The sequence below is a fragment of the Merops nubicus genome, unplaced genomic scaffold, assembly GCF_000691845.1.
Source record: "Merops nubicus isolate BGI_N331 unplaced genomic scaffold, ASM69184v1 scaffold38736, whole genome shotgun sequence".
NCBI classification, from domain to species: domain Eukaryota; kingdom Metazoa; phylum Chordata; class Aves; order Coraciiformes; family Meropidae; genus Merops; species Merops nubicus.
In genome coordinates, this window is record NW_008615026.1 from 1 (window position 1) to 13,535 (window position 13,535).

At 37.1% G+C, this 13,535-nt stretch overlaps 1 protein-coding gene across 2 annotated transcripts; it reads left to right on the forward strand.

Moving 5' to 3' along the window:
* Positions 1-2,509: 2,509 nt before the first annotated feature.
* Positions 2,510-12,116, forward strand: BPNT1 (3'(2'), 5'-bisphosphate nucleotidase 1). 2 transcript variants are annotated; one of them, XM_008942411.1, is made up of 8 exons: positions 2,510-2,629; positions 6,197-6,301; positions 6,587-6,694; positions 7,207-7,255; positions 8,290-8,381; positions 9,120-9,317; positions 10,175-10,280; positions 11,591-12,116. In XM_008942411.1, exons 1-8 carry the CDS (start codon positions 2,513-2,515, stop codon positions 11,737-11,739), a joined length of 924 nt encoding a protein of 307 aa, XP_008940659.1. In that variant the 5' UTR covers positions 2,510-2,512; the 3' UTR covers positions 11,740-12,116. The 2 variants fall into 2 exon arrangements, with proteins under 2 accessions (XP_008940659.1, XP_008940660.1); XM_008942412.1 differs by lacking the exon at positions 6,587-6,694 and having other exon boundaries at positions 2,534-2,629.
* The last annotated feature ends 1,419 nt before the right edge of the window (positions 12,117-13,535 follow it).

A 13,535-nucleotide genomic window follows, 5' to 3' on the forward strand; every position in this document is an offset into this window, starting at 1 on the left:
GGCGGGACGCCGCGGAGCGCCGGGGGAAGCGGGCCGGGAGCCGGTGAGTTCGCTGCCGCGGCACCGAGAGGAGCTAGCGGCCTCCTGCCCCCTCAGCCGCCGGTTTTACGGTATGCGGTCTCAGCTAAAGGCGTTACGAGACCAGCGCCGTGCATAACACGCAGATTGAAACTGAGCGATAGTTGCTGTGCAGTCCTTGTAAACCGTACGGTTTTGTAAGAGTCAAACTTGTTTGCCCACAGCGAGCAGCATAGTCTTGAATGCGTTGTGGAAGTACAGATTACACGCTTCCCTCATCAGACAGAATACCCCATAAACATAAAAACTAGTTCATTTGAGATCAAAAAGCTATAGAGGTGAGAAATTTATTGCCAACTAACACAGGTGCTTACCTAACCAAAAGGTCCAACACGCCAGAAAATGTGCCACACAGGAGATACAGCCCTGTAAAAACTTAAGGCACCTTTTGCAGTAATAACATACTTCACACTTCATTAGTTGGCTACTCTGTACTGGGGAGGAGGGGTTGTTGAATCCCTCATTTCTGTGTCTCTTAATAAATCCTGGTTTTTGTAAGACTACCTCAATTTTAAGCCTTGCTTAGTGATTTCAGGTGTAGGTTCACTACAGAAAGAAAGTGTACTCGTTTGCCTCAAGAATATCAAGGATAATATATGCCCAAGAAACACCTGCCTGTCATTCTTCAGGAATATAAGACAGTATTTCTGCAAAGTTTTCTGGGTCTTTTGAAACTTCATGCAAAGATTAAAAAAAATCAACCCTTTAAAACAATTAAGTAAGTTTTAGCCTCATTTTACGAAGCAGGATCAAATGTGCAGAAAAAGGTCAAATTAAGAATGAGAAGCTGAGCATAAAATCTTGATTCTCTTCTTCTGAGCTCAGTTCTTTAACCCAAACTTCCCAACTAATATGCTAACTTTATTACTCTCTTTGTCTCTCTCAAAAGTGCTCATATTCCAGATATTTTCAGTTTGGAATGAACTATATTCAATTTTCCTTCCTGTTAACTTGTTTCATGTGGTGATGTATACTGAAAATCGTATCTATCTTCCCATGCATTGTGACACATACTTGCTCTATGACTTTCAGCTGTTTGAGAGCTGCTTTTTTGCCAAAGGTAGCATGTCTAAAATTCCCTCTGCCACCATTCTTACCAGCCCGAGATGGCCCCTACGTGTGCTTTGGGTATGGACCTTGGCTGTTTTACAGGACTCCAGAGCACTTTGCTCCCGTCGCAAGCAGGAAATGACAAACAGTAGCAACTTGCATTTCTTGAATATACTTACATGATCCCTTTACTCCTTTAGCTTTAGACATCTTCTGACTTTAGAGATACCCGTACAGTGTTTCTAACATGCTGAAAAGGTTCTTAAACCAGCTAAATTTGGAATTTTGATACCTGTAACACTGCTGTTTGCCTTTGCTGTAAACAGGGGTAGTCTGAGGTCACATCAGTATCATCTACAGTAGCTAGCCTTATCACCTCATTATAATATAATTCACCAAGTAGATTTCTCCAGCAAGAAAGGAAAGATTGTGCAACAACCTGTTGCCAGTTAGGCAATAATTGATGTGATTGCTGCCAACAGCGATGGTGAGGGAAGACAAAAATACAGTGTTCTAAGTGGTGAGGAATGAGTTGCTCTGTATGTTTTTTTCTCATTCTGTGCTCAAGTGTTTACTTGGAAGTATAATCATAAGTGTGAGCCCCAGACAAAAAACATGTATTCTACACAGATAGAAAAATCTGAAAGGAAAACATAAAAAGCCATTAGCTCTGCATTTTAAAGAATACAGTGTGGTTATCAGTACTATTTTTTCCTGAGGTGAGGGTGAACTGAAAGGAGTGGATGACTGGTAGTCTTTCCTTAGGGAAATCAAGAAGAGTTAAAGAATACAGAAAGGATGGTAAAATTTAGATGAAGAGACTTTTGCTTACAAATGTGGTGTTTGCAGTATCTGCATATCATTAGCCTATTCTGTGTCCACAATTAGGCCATCCACAAAGGCCTATTTTATATTTAAACCAATAAAAATAGTAAGTAGAGTTGCTCTTGTCTTCCTCTCTGGTAGCCTCCTGCTCGAGCCTGGATGGAAACCAACCTTGCAGGTTCAGTTCTGCAAAAAAATGAACTTATGTTCAAAACGTCCAAAAAATGAGTACTGTGTGTAGATGACATTTTTAACATTTTTACTTGTAATTTTCATGTTTTTAACTATAAATTTTAACTTAATTTTTAATGAGAACTAGGTACACTGCCAGAGCATGGGTATTTGAAAAATCTTGTCTCAACTAGCTTTATATCCCTGTGTTAATTGTATTTTTAAAGTCAAAGCTCGCTTCATTACTTTCAGTGGCAGTAACCTACTTTCTCCTTCCTACTCACCTTAGCCTGTATCTGCTTGGAATGCTGTGTAAAGTATTTTCCTCCTTGCCTTCTCCTGAAGGGAGAGATGTTCATGGTGGCTTTGTTTCTTCCCAGCGTTCAGCATGGCTTCCCCAGCCCTACTCATACGTGTGGTCGCCTCTGCGTATTCTGTTGCGGAAAAAGCCGCAACCATTGTGAGAAGTGTCATGGCTGGAGGAGATCTGGGGATAGTGGAGAAGGTATCTGACTTTTTTCTAATTTAATTTCTCTTATTAATACTGAGTTAAGTAGAGGTCAAAGTGGTATATTTGAGGTTCAGCAACTGGAGAAGGAAATGCAGTCCTCACCTTCATCATACAAGAAATACTCCTTCTTAAAGGAATAAAAAAGCACTCTACAAGTGTCTTTTTTTGACCACTTTTTCTAAGGAACCTAAGCTGCTTGATAAAAACACATCTTAATTTTGTCCTGATTCCACTTGTTGTTGTGGTTTGAGGCTTGGAATGGGGTCGTGACCTTCCAGCAACTGGGAGGACCCCGGGTGGGAGTGAAACCATTGTATTCCCTCCCCTTCCCACACACACTCTGATAAGAGGCAGGGAGTGGTTTCTTGTTTCACTCCTGCCTTGGAGCTCGGAGAGGAAAGTTCTCCTTTCACTCCGTGGGACCCTGGAACCATTTTTGAGGGTTTTGTATATTTTATCTTTTGTATTATTCCCCTGATCTTTATATATATTATTTTCCTTACCCCCCTTTTTCGTTTTCTGTTCCTTGTTGAACAATATACTTCATTTTTTTTAAAAGTGTCTCTCTCTCTCTCTTTCGAGGGGGTGGGGGAGAGGCAAGTACATAGTTCTGTTCCATGTGGGTCCTGCCCTGAACCCCTTTTTACACGGAACCAGGACACTTGTGAAGCACAAGCTTTGGTCAGCATTATAGAATTCATAGTAATGTACCTTTCCCATTGATTTTCAGACCTATGTTCTAACATCTGTAGATGTTACCCTGTTTAAAGTACTGTGAATTTTATTTTTTTTTTTTTGTAAATTTTGGATTAAGATAAAGCAGTGTTGAGTTTCTTAAAACAACAAAAAAAGCAACCTTAGACTTTATTGTAAATCACAGTTTTCAAAATAAATTCTATATTCTGTTTCAAATTTCATTCTAAACAGAAAACAGAAATGAAATTACAATCATCTCCATGAAGTTCTTAATTTGCTGTAAGTTAGTAAGCTGCACCAATGAGCCAGCATCAGCCAGGACTGTTTTGAATACAGTACTAGAATAAGTGGAATTAACTTCTGAAGTTAATTCTAGCTTTACAAGTATGTCACAATATTATGGGCTGTATTAAGTATCTATATTATTTTTGGTCTTTACATTGAAGTAATTGCTAGCATTTCTATTTTTCTGATAGTAAGCACTTTCAGGCAGTTATGAAGTCTGATCTTTTTTTGACTTTTATAGTCAGTTAAGACAGCAGATGACTATTCAGTCAGTTATATTCCCCACTACAAAAGCATTTGCAAGTTTTTCTTACTCTCTTTTTCTCTGAGCAATTAAAATCAGATGTATGGGAGAGAGAATAAAAAAACCTAGAGAGTAACAATCTGTGTTTTCAAAAGTACTTAGATGCATAGCATGATTCTCAGACACACATAAGTAGAATATACTCTCACACATAAACTGCTTTTAGGTTCTTGGAAAAACTAATGCAGCTTCACTATGAGAAAGTCTTAAAATACTTGCATCCAAAGATACAAAGGAAACACTGTGTATGCTTGCATTAACTCGTTAATTTTAAATGGATAAACACATTTCATTAAAGTTTATTTTTTAAGAGTCCAACAAGATCAAGGTAATTTTAACTAAAACAAAATGCTGACTTGTATCAGTTTCATTCAGTTTCACTATAAATGTGCATGTGTTGACATTATCCCAGTAAATCTGAAATGCACTGCTCAAAAATTTACTAGTGTAATAAAGCCACCAAATGAACACATTTTTAAGCTCTATAACCTCTTAAGTAAATAACTGTAAATGCAGTATAACAAAAATTATCAGAAGTAACAGGTGATGCTTGTTCTAAATAAGACTGTTTATACTTAAAAAAAAAAATAATACTACAAACAAAGTCTTAGATTGAAAATAATGACCAACAGAAGGGTTTCTTGTTTGAGGAACTAGCAAACTCAGAATTCCTGCAAGCTCATTGTCCAAGGTGTCTGGTAAAGAAAGAGGAAGATTGCAAGAGAGAAAACCTGTATGTGCCTCTGCTTTACTGTCTGGAGGGAGGAAGATGCACTTGAACAGAGATTGTTGGTGCTCATCACTCATCCTCTTTCTCCAGTCAGTAAACATCAAGACTAATTCCAGCTGATCTTATTGAAAGCTTTAGAAAAGCTAGGAAAAGAACATTCCACCTTTTTCTGCAACACACTGACCTACCATCCATTTATCTAGATAAGGAAAATAGTTCAAGGACAGCTAAATTTTTAGCTAGCTCCTCTCCTCCCTCTTCTGATGCCCATACTTTTCTTTACCTCAGTCAGCTCTAAGCTGTCCGTTTATATTTTATTTTGTTTCCCCGTGTAGCATTTTTTTTTTTTATCTCCCAGATTGGAAGGCAGACATTTGGGTCAGCTATTCTTACATTTTTCATGACTGTTTTGAAGAACTACTTTATACTGTTTCATTAGGTTGGTGTCCCGGAACAAAGGACGTTCTCTGCCATAACTGCATCTTTCTGAGTCTAAACTCAGTGCCAAATTCACCCAAATTTATTAGGGCATCAGAGGGAAATTTCAAAGAAAATTAACAAGATTCATAAAAAATAGGCAATTGGATAAGGGACAGAGTAGGTTTTGAATGTGCAGATATTAACCCATAACATGATTCTAAACAGAACACGCCTTTGCCATGGCTCATTTTGATAGCTGGATAAAACAATTTTCATATTGTCACCAAATAAGATACAAGCAGTTAAATAAAATTTTTTGATTCAACTAAGATACAAATCCTTGGATGAAATGGCTTTTTAATTCCTGTGCTAGCAGAAGTATTTCTTACTGTGATTCTGTGTCCAGACCTAGAGAGCTATTAATAAATTACTCACTTCCATTATATAGCAAGTTATTAATGCTTAAGAAGAAATTACTGTAACCCATGTGGCAAGGTATGTTTGGCTCCACTGCATCTTTTGGGAAGGCTTTCAGTCACTGTTTCATGTCATCTTGAGACATCAAGAGACTCTTTCCTCTATAGTATTTCTGCTGGCAAAACTGTATGGGTGTTACTGTCCAGTTCAAGTTCACTGTTCGAGTTCACTCCATTACCTGAACCTTTAAGTCACCTTTTACTAACACCTTCCCTATATTTCTTCTTTCCTAATATGCCATGTCTCTCCACGGAGCCATAAAATATTTTCTTTCTGTTCACATCTTAATTTTTGCTTTTCCCTCTTCTTGTATTATATCTGGGTTCATACTTGTATTAATGTGTTCTGCACACAGTGTAGTACTTGCACAGATTCAGTACAACTGCACTGGTGCATGGGAAGAACACAGCATGTAAACACTGTTCTGCTGTCATACCAGTCTATCTCAGCTCTGGGGTGTACAGGGAAAGTGCTGCTTCCCATTTTTGTCAAGATTACTTACTAGGTTGATGATTTATCAAATGAAGATTTCTTTTTCATTACAAGGTAGGTACTCTGAGTGACATATGGGCCATGGTACTGTTTGGTGGGGGTGTTTTGCTGTTGTGTTTGTTTTTAAATACACAGATTCCTACCCATCCTTTGACAGACTGGAGCAAATGACTTGCAGACCAAGGCTGATCGACTGGTACAAATGAGCATTTGTGCTTCCCTGGCACGGAAGTTTCCCAAGGTGACAATCATAGGAGAAGAAGTAAGTACCTAGATTATTTCATCCTAAGAATTTAACTTGCTTTAGCTTGCAGTGGAATTTACTGTAGCAGGTTTCAGGAAATCATCTGGGTTTCTTGTGGGATTTTCCTGTTTGTTTGGGGTTTTTTTGTTTGTTTTATTAATAAATAAAATTGTATATTCATCCCGTTTCACCTTTTCATTACACTAACTTTGTCAAGTAAGCTGCAAGCAAATCCACAGTTCTAAGGCAAATTGAGGCAAGTCCAACACCTTTTTCTAATAATTCTGAGAGTCCTTTTGTTAGGAACTGTCCAACAATGAGGTAACTGAGGAATTAATTGAAGAAGGCCACTGTGAAGAAATACTGAAGAAAGCTTGTCCTGCTCAATATGCAGGAATTAAAGAGGAAGAGGTAATGTTATTTGTGTGTTTTCATATTTTACATTATCTATATTATTTAGTGATATTTAGCTAAGAATGCATTAGGAAAAAAGGTTACTTGAATATTTCAGGTTTTCTCTGTGGCTTGAAAACTAAAATGTAGTAATGAGAATCACACCTCCAGAGCTGGAAGTGCTGCATGTATCCCTGTGTGCAGTAATGGGAAATGAACGTTTCCTTCTTAGACCTTGTGATTCAAACTAATTTGAAAGGAATCTGCTTTGGACATCATGTCATTTCCATGTCCAGTTTAAGCCTTCATACCTCTATTAAGATATTTCCTGAGAAGTTCCAGTCTGTTTTTAAGCTCTTTTTGGGTAAAATACTATTGTAGGCTTCAGACATATCGTAATGTTAAAAATTTCAATCTTCATTTCCTTACTGCCATAAGGAAATAAAACCACTCAAGTAAAATACATACTTTGCATGGTAATTTACATGATTTGCATTTGTGTTTTTTTTTTTTTTTTTTTTTTTTTAAAGCTTGTAATATGGGTTGATCCCTTGGATGGAACTAAGGAGTACACTGAAGGTTGGCATATCTTTTAATTCTTCTATTCAAAAAAAATTACAGCAATGTAATAAAGTAGCACGTACACGTAGATAGTTTTATGACAAGAGTTACATAAATACTGCTTCATAAGGCTGGTGTTTCTGTTCTTGTTGCGTTTTATGGAATTCTTTAATCATTCCAATCAGTTCTAACCAGTATTGAATTCTACTGATGGGTTACTGAGTGCCGACTAGTTTTTACCATTTCAGGGAGCAAAAGACTGCCTTTGGTTGTTGGCAGGTTAAGTTTTTAATCAAACTTAAAATTTCACATATACTTTGAATTGACTTGACAGGAATTGCTCAATTATATTTGCATCTTCCTCTTCAAACCACGTAAATAACACAGCTGTATTTGTAGCCCTTAAACTAAAACAACATCTCAAAAATAATTTTTCAGTTCTGGGAACAAACTGTTTTCAGCAAAGCCTAATTGGTATCCATAGAAATAGACCCAAAATTGAAGGAGGTAAAAAAAAGAAAAACCTTCTCAAAAAATATGGTGAAACCTCATTTTAGCCTCCTGCTGCATCTTTTAATTGATTAATGTGAAATCTTTTCAGCAATTTTTTTTTTTTACGCACTTTTTCAGGGAAAAAGATATAGAACTTTCAATAAACTGTCAATAAATTGCTAGTTTAGAATACCATTAAAGAATTCACACCACAATTACAGAAGGATGTCATCAGATACTGATATTTAGTTGTATCTTTAAGCTTCTTTCTCATTATGTGTTAATTATAACATAGTACTACTAAGAGAATTCTATCTAGAGCATTTGGGTTTTCTTTTTTCTTTGCAGACCTCAAGGCATAAACACTAAAAAAATTATCAGCCAATCTGTTATACCTGAAAATCCTGATTAGGATTTGTATTTTTAAGATACCAGCCTGCATATCAATTCATGGACTTTTACTGAAGGGGTTTATATGTATCTCTCTCTATATATATACACACATATATATCTCCTTTCTCTTTTTCAAGCATAACTCCATTCATACTATTTCTGTACAGGTCTCCTCGACCATGTAACAGTTCTTATTGGAATTGCTTATGGAGGCAAAGCAATAGCGGGAGTTATTAACCAGCCATATTACAACTATGAGGTATTGAACACACTGATTTGTTTAAAAGCATTTCTGTTACTTCTAAGTAATTTCTATTTAGCACATTTCCAACTGAAAAGCAGTGTGCAGTGGAGTTAATGTTGCAGTAAAGTGCTGTTGTTTTTACTAAAAAGATAGATACAATTTTGAATGCTCGTTTCCAGGAACTGAATCTCAGGGATCTACTAACAGCCATACTGAAGCCTGAGGCTTGTGTAATATCCTGATACAGTATATATGTAATATTACTACATCATTTCAGTATTATCTGTGACAGGGGGGGAAAAGCTTATGACAGAGCCTGATTAATTAAACATATTGGAATATAAACTAAAAGCTCGAGCTAATGTAATGCATATCATCAGCTGCTTTTATATGCTCCATGTGATACATCTAACTAAACATTTAAAATGAAAAGATATTTTGAGTTACAGATCGTGCCTGAAGTACAGGAATATACAGATATTAATTTGTCAGTCATTGGAGGCAGGATATAAAGCACCACCATGGTGTTAACAGATAACAAAAGGGTAAATGATGTCATTGCCATAAGGAAAGAGAGACAATTTCTCACTCCAGGCTCTAAACAGTTCTTTAAGTGCCATTGATTTAACTGTATAAGCCAGTATTAATACTCCCTGATACACAATGATGGCTCGAGGTACTCCTTTCCCTTTGTGCTTTAAATGCTGATCACTGTGATTAATCATCACTTAGACCTGCATACCTTTTTTGTAGGCAGGAGCTGATGCTGTGTTGGGCAGGACAATCTGGGGAGTCCTGGGCATAGGTGCCTTTGGATTTCAGCTCACAGAAGCACCTGCTGGGAAGCACATCATCGTTACCACCCGCTCTCACAGCAGCACTCTGGTGAATGACTGCATTAGTGCCTTGAACCCAGACAGTGTCATCAGAGTTGGAGGAGCAGGAAACAAGGTATGAAAACGCTAAATCTTTCATTTATGCTGGGAGGTGGTACCTTTGTAAAGAGAAAAGAGAATTTTTAAAGAAATAATTTGATTACTGGCATGAATGTACAGGAGACTTCCTCCTCCTTCCCCAGCACATCTTCTCTTCCTGTCATTCAGCCTGCTGTGAGGTACAGAGAATTTGGTACAGGTACATTTGTAGCAATGTCTGTGCTTGGTCATGGCTGAGGTCCATCTTCCACAGTATTCTGTTTCTAGGGGAGAAAATAAAAGACCAGAATGACGAAATGGGAAATCAAATTAATCACAATTATTAGACATTTCCTCTTGTTCATATTAATACGGTTCTTCTTCCAACTATCTAGCAGCATGTATGAAAGGATAAAAACAGCAATACACAGCAATATTTCCTTTGCAAAACTTATCTGCATACAGGGAATGCTCATTTGCTAGTTTTTAAAGCTTAGTTTTGTCATGGCTGTCAAGATGAGGCCCTCCAGTCTTTTCTCCAACACATGCAAAGCCCAAAATGGCAACAAGACAATATGGAAATAGTTTCTACTTTATTTTTTCAGTACTTGGACAAGATGGGAATTCTCATTTCTGAAACTAAAAGTGGACTTTCATCCTACAGACTGTCTTTATAACAATCAAAAATAGATAATTCAGAATGGCAAGATAGTGTAGCTTTCCAAATCTTCATATAGTTTCTGGTAATATCAGAAAGGAAACAGCTGGTGCTCCTTTTCTGGCCCTAAGTCCATAGAGAATAAACTGATCTAATCCCTGTTTCCTGATATTATTTTCACCCATTTCTAAATTCCTAGATATTTTGCAATGATTAGCATTCTCTGTTTGTAACAGATAATTCAACTTATAGAAGGCAAAGCATCTGCTTATGTATTTGCCAGTCCTGGGTGCAAGAAATGGGATACGTGTGCACCTGAAGCTATTCTACATGCTGTGGGAGGTAAGTTAATAGCATTCAAAATTCTAAGATAAGTGAAACTTTATCAGTTTAAAGTCATTTACACTTTTCATAGAAAAACAGGCATTTCCAAACATGTCTTTGGAAAGAAAAAGGAGGTATCTATTTTTAAATATTATTCACAAGGAGCTTTGAACCTTTTGAAATCAACAGTAAATCCAGAAGGACAGCAACTTATGCTCTGGAAAGCATGGTACGATCTATTTTTTCCTGGACTAATATAGTCAATAACTGTCAAATAATGTAAAAAGTGAAATTAAAAAATTCAGGGTATTTTAATATTTTCAAAATGCTTGCCTTCTTTTCTGTTGGCTACTATTTCACAGTAAAATCACACTGCTATAACTATATATACTATATATAAACTGCTATAGTAGTTTCTTGGTAGTAACATATGTAATATGTGGGTAATGAATTCTTTAAAATGACAAAAACAGGTCAAATCATGCAATCCCTCAGATGTACAAACTCTCAAATTCAGTCATTCATGTAATTCAGTAAAATTAGTTGTTTCCAGCCAACATAATCCACTTCACCTTTCTAGGAGGTAAATGGTTAGAGAGTTATAGAAAGTCTCACTGATAAGAATTTGAGTATCAGTAGTATTATTATACTTTTTCTGCTGTTCACATTGATAGACCTTTTACCACCATATCCTAAAATTGTGGGGTTTGATCTCCTACATTCTGGCAAGCAAGGATAACCAGCTTCACTCTTTAACTCCTCTGCATTCTCTAGTGTTGGTAACTGGGATAGCTTTAAACAGGTTAGCTCCAGCACAAAACCACAACCGAACTGGGACGCACAGGGCTGTCATTAGCCTCCTTGTTACGGAGGTATCTCGTGGTTAAATTAACTTGCATAAAGATCTTTGTTGCTCTTGCTAAATGATTTCTAGAAACTCATTTAAAACCAGCTGAGTTATTTCTATGTTATGTTAGTTTGTTGACTTACCCTGGCTTTTACTTGAAGATTTTTTCTTTCCTTCTTGTCAATGGCCAATATAAAAACTACTCAGGAAGCATTTTAATTAATCCATAAGAGCAAGGTGGTGTTTTCTTTTTCCTGAAACATAAGAGATTTAATTATTACTGAAAGGAAATATAACCATTAGGTATTTTATTTCAATCAGTAAAAAACTGTTGCACTTAAACTATGAGCAAAGATACTTCACATCTGAGGACAGGCATGTGTATGCCAAAGAGTGACTGTTTCTTATTTCTCTCTCTTGTACTAATAAAGTAAAACATCTCTGACTGCTGTTTGCTGGAATTTTATTTTTTTTTTTTTAGGCAAGATAACTGACATCCATGGAAACTCATTTCAGTATAACAAGGAAGTGAAACACATGAATTCAGCTGGAGTCCTTGCCACTTTGAGAAATTATGACTATTATGCCAGTCGTATTCCTAACACAGTTAAACAATCTCTTGTGCCTTAAAGGAGTAAAACATCTTCACTTGGCTTAGAAGGCTAAGAAAGTGAGCTTGGAAAAAGAAAGAAAGAAGATAACTGAGCTTGAAATTGTTTCATTGAATCTGAATTCTTACATTAAGGTGTTCAATAATTTAAAATTGCATAAAGAATCTCTGGGTATGTGTTGATTGGATTGTTTTGTTGTGTTTAGCAGACAACATCAAAACAGTCACAGTTCTTCAATAGCTGTTTTCCACATTCTTTGAGAGAATTCATTCTTTGTGACTGTGCTTAATAGATTGCTAATCATAACATTACAGTCCAAAAATAATCTTAATGTTAAGGGCACAAAATCATGTTAAGTCATTTTCCTGATCTTGCTCAATATTTTTCATTGTATGTAGTAAACAAGAGTTTAATGTGTTAAATACAAATGGACCAAGAATTTGCCTGGATGGGTTAGCCCATTTATTATAAAGTTCATAGTTTTGATTCTTAGAAGTGAATCTTTGAATTTTTTGATCTGCATTCAGTTTTGCGATGGCTGAGGTTGCCATTTGCTGTGAGCTGGGTTGTCAGAGTTGTGCAGGAGGGAAGAAACACTCCACCTGGGCCTCTGACATCTCAAGTAGAGGTTCCTGGATCATTGGATCCACTGAAGATCAGTGAAACATTTAATACAGCAGAGTTTGGGACACCTCAGTTGAGGAGAACCCCAGGAAACTGCAGCAGAGGGAGGAGTTCCCAGCACCTATCTGATGATCTGAAGTGCCTCATAAAGGTCTGTGCCACCTCAGTCTTTGAGAATTCTAGGCCACATTGTTATATGTGGGAACAACAAATGCCCAAACTTGAAATTTTTCACGTCCAAATTTTGAGAGAAACAAAGTCCAGGTGCCTTTCCAAGAGCCCCAAGAGCTGAAGAACCTGATGCTGCCACTTCCTCCCCACTGTGGAACATAGGCATGTTAGGGGAGCGGAGAGAGCAGGGCATAAGATCACCTAAAATTAACTTAAAGTGGGGAGCCTGTTCCAGTCAGCTTTCCCATAGGAGTTGGAGTGAGGAAAGAGGATTCAACTCTTCAGTCCACTTGAACACAAAAGAGAACATGCAGTAAATTGCATATGACTAGCTATAAATCAGCAACCTTAGCCAAAACAGATGAAGCCTCTTCAAGCTAAATTTACGATTCTGGAGTATCTTGAACCACTGGGGCCCCTACGTATTTTGTTTTCTCCAGATTTTGACTCTAGTCCTTCACTCTTAATTTAAGGAGTCTTAGGGCCTCTCTGTCCCTAAAAACATGACACAAACTGAGGCATGCCATGAAGAGATGCTGATTTCAATGGACAACAATGCTCTGCTTTTCTTCCTGTTCTCTGCACGCACAGACTGAGTGGTGTATGTCAGGTTCTCAAGCTTGTGGTGTTGGAGAGGGTGCCTGAACTTGACAGCTTGCTCACATAAAGCCTGCATGCCTCAGGTTTCCCATTATGGTTGTTTTTTGTTTTTTTTTGTTTGTTTGTTTGTTTTGGTTTTTTTTTTTGTGTGTGTTTTTTTTTTGCCTAATAAAATGTGGACACCATGAATGACAAAGTAGCCTCTCCAAAGTCCACTGCACGAATTCTCACTTCCTCCCTGCCCACAAGATTAAATCCCCCGAGTAACTAACTACACTCTTGGTCCACTCAAAACATCTTTAAGCCAGAGCTGAACTTCAAGATACAAAGAGCTGTTTTCTGTACAGAAGAAAATTAAAAAATGTAATTCCTGCAGTGTGTTCAAGTTACTTCTTTCATCACAAAAGGTATTTAACAACT

What these genes read in the sequence shown, in the direction of transcription:
- BPNT1 (XM_008942411.1), top strand. Translation starts at nt 2,513, where the DNA reads ATGGCTTCCCCAGCCCTACTCATACGTGTGGTCGCCTCTGCGTATTCT. An exon ending in TTGGAGGAGCAGGAAACAAG is followed by an intron (nt 9,318 to 10,174) that starts GTATGAAAACGC and finishes TGTTTGTAACAG; the next exon opens with ATAATTCAACTTATAGAAGG. An exon ending in TATTCTACATGCTGTGGGAG is followed by an intron (nt 10,281 to 11,590) that starts GTAAGTTAATAG and finishes TTTTTTTTTTAG; the next exon opens with GCAAGATAACTGACATCCAT.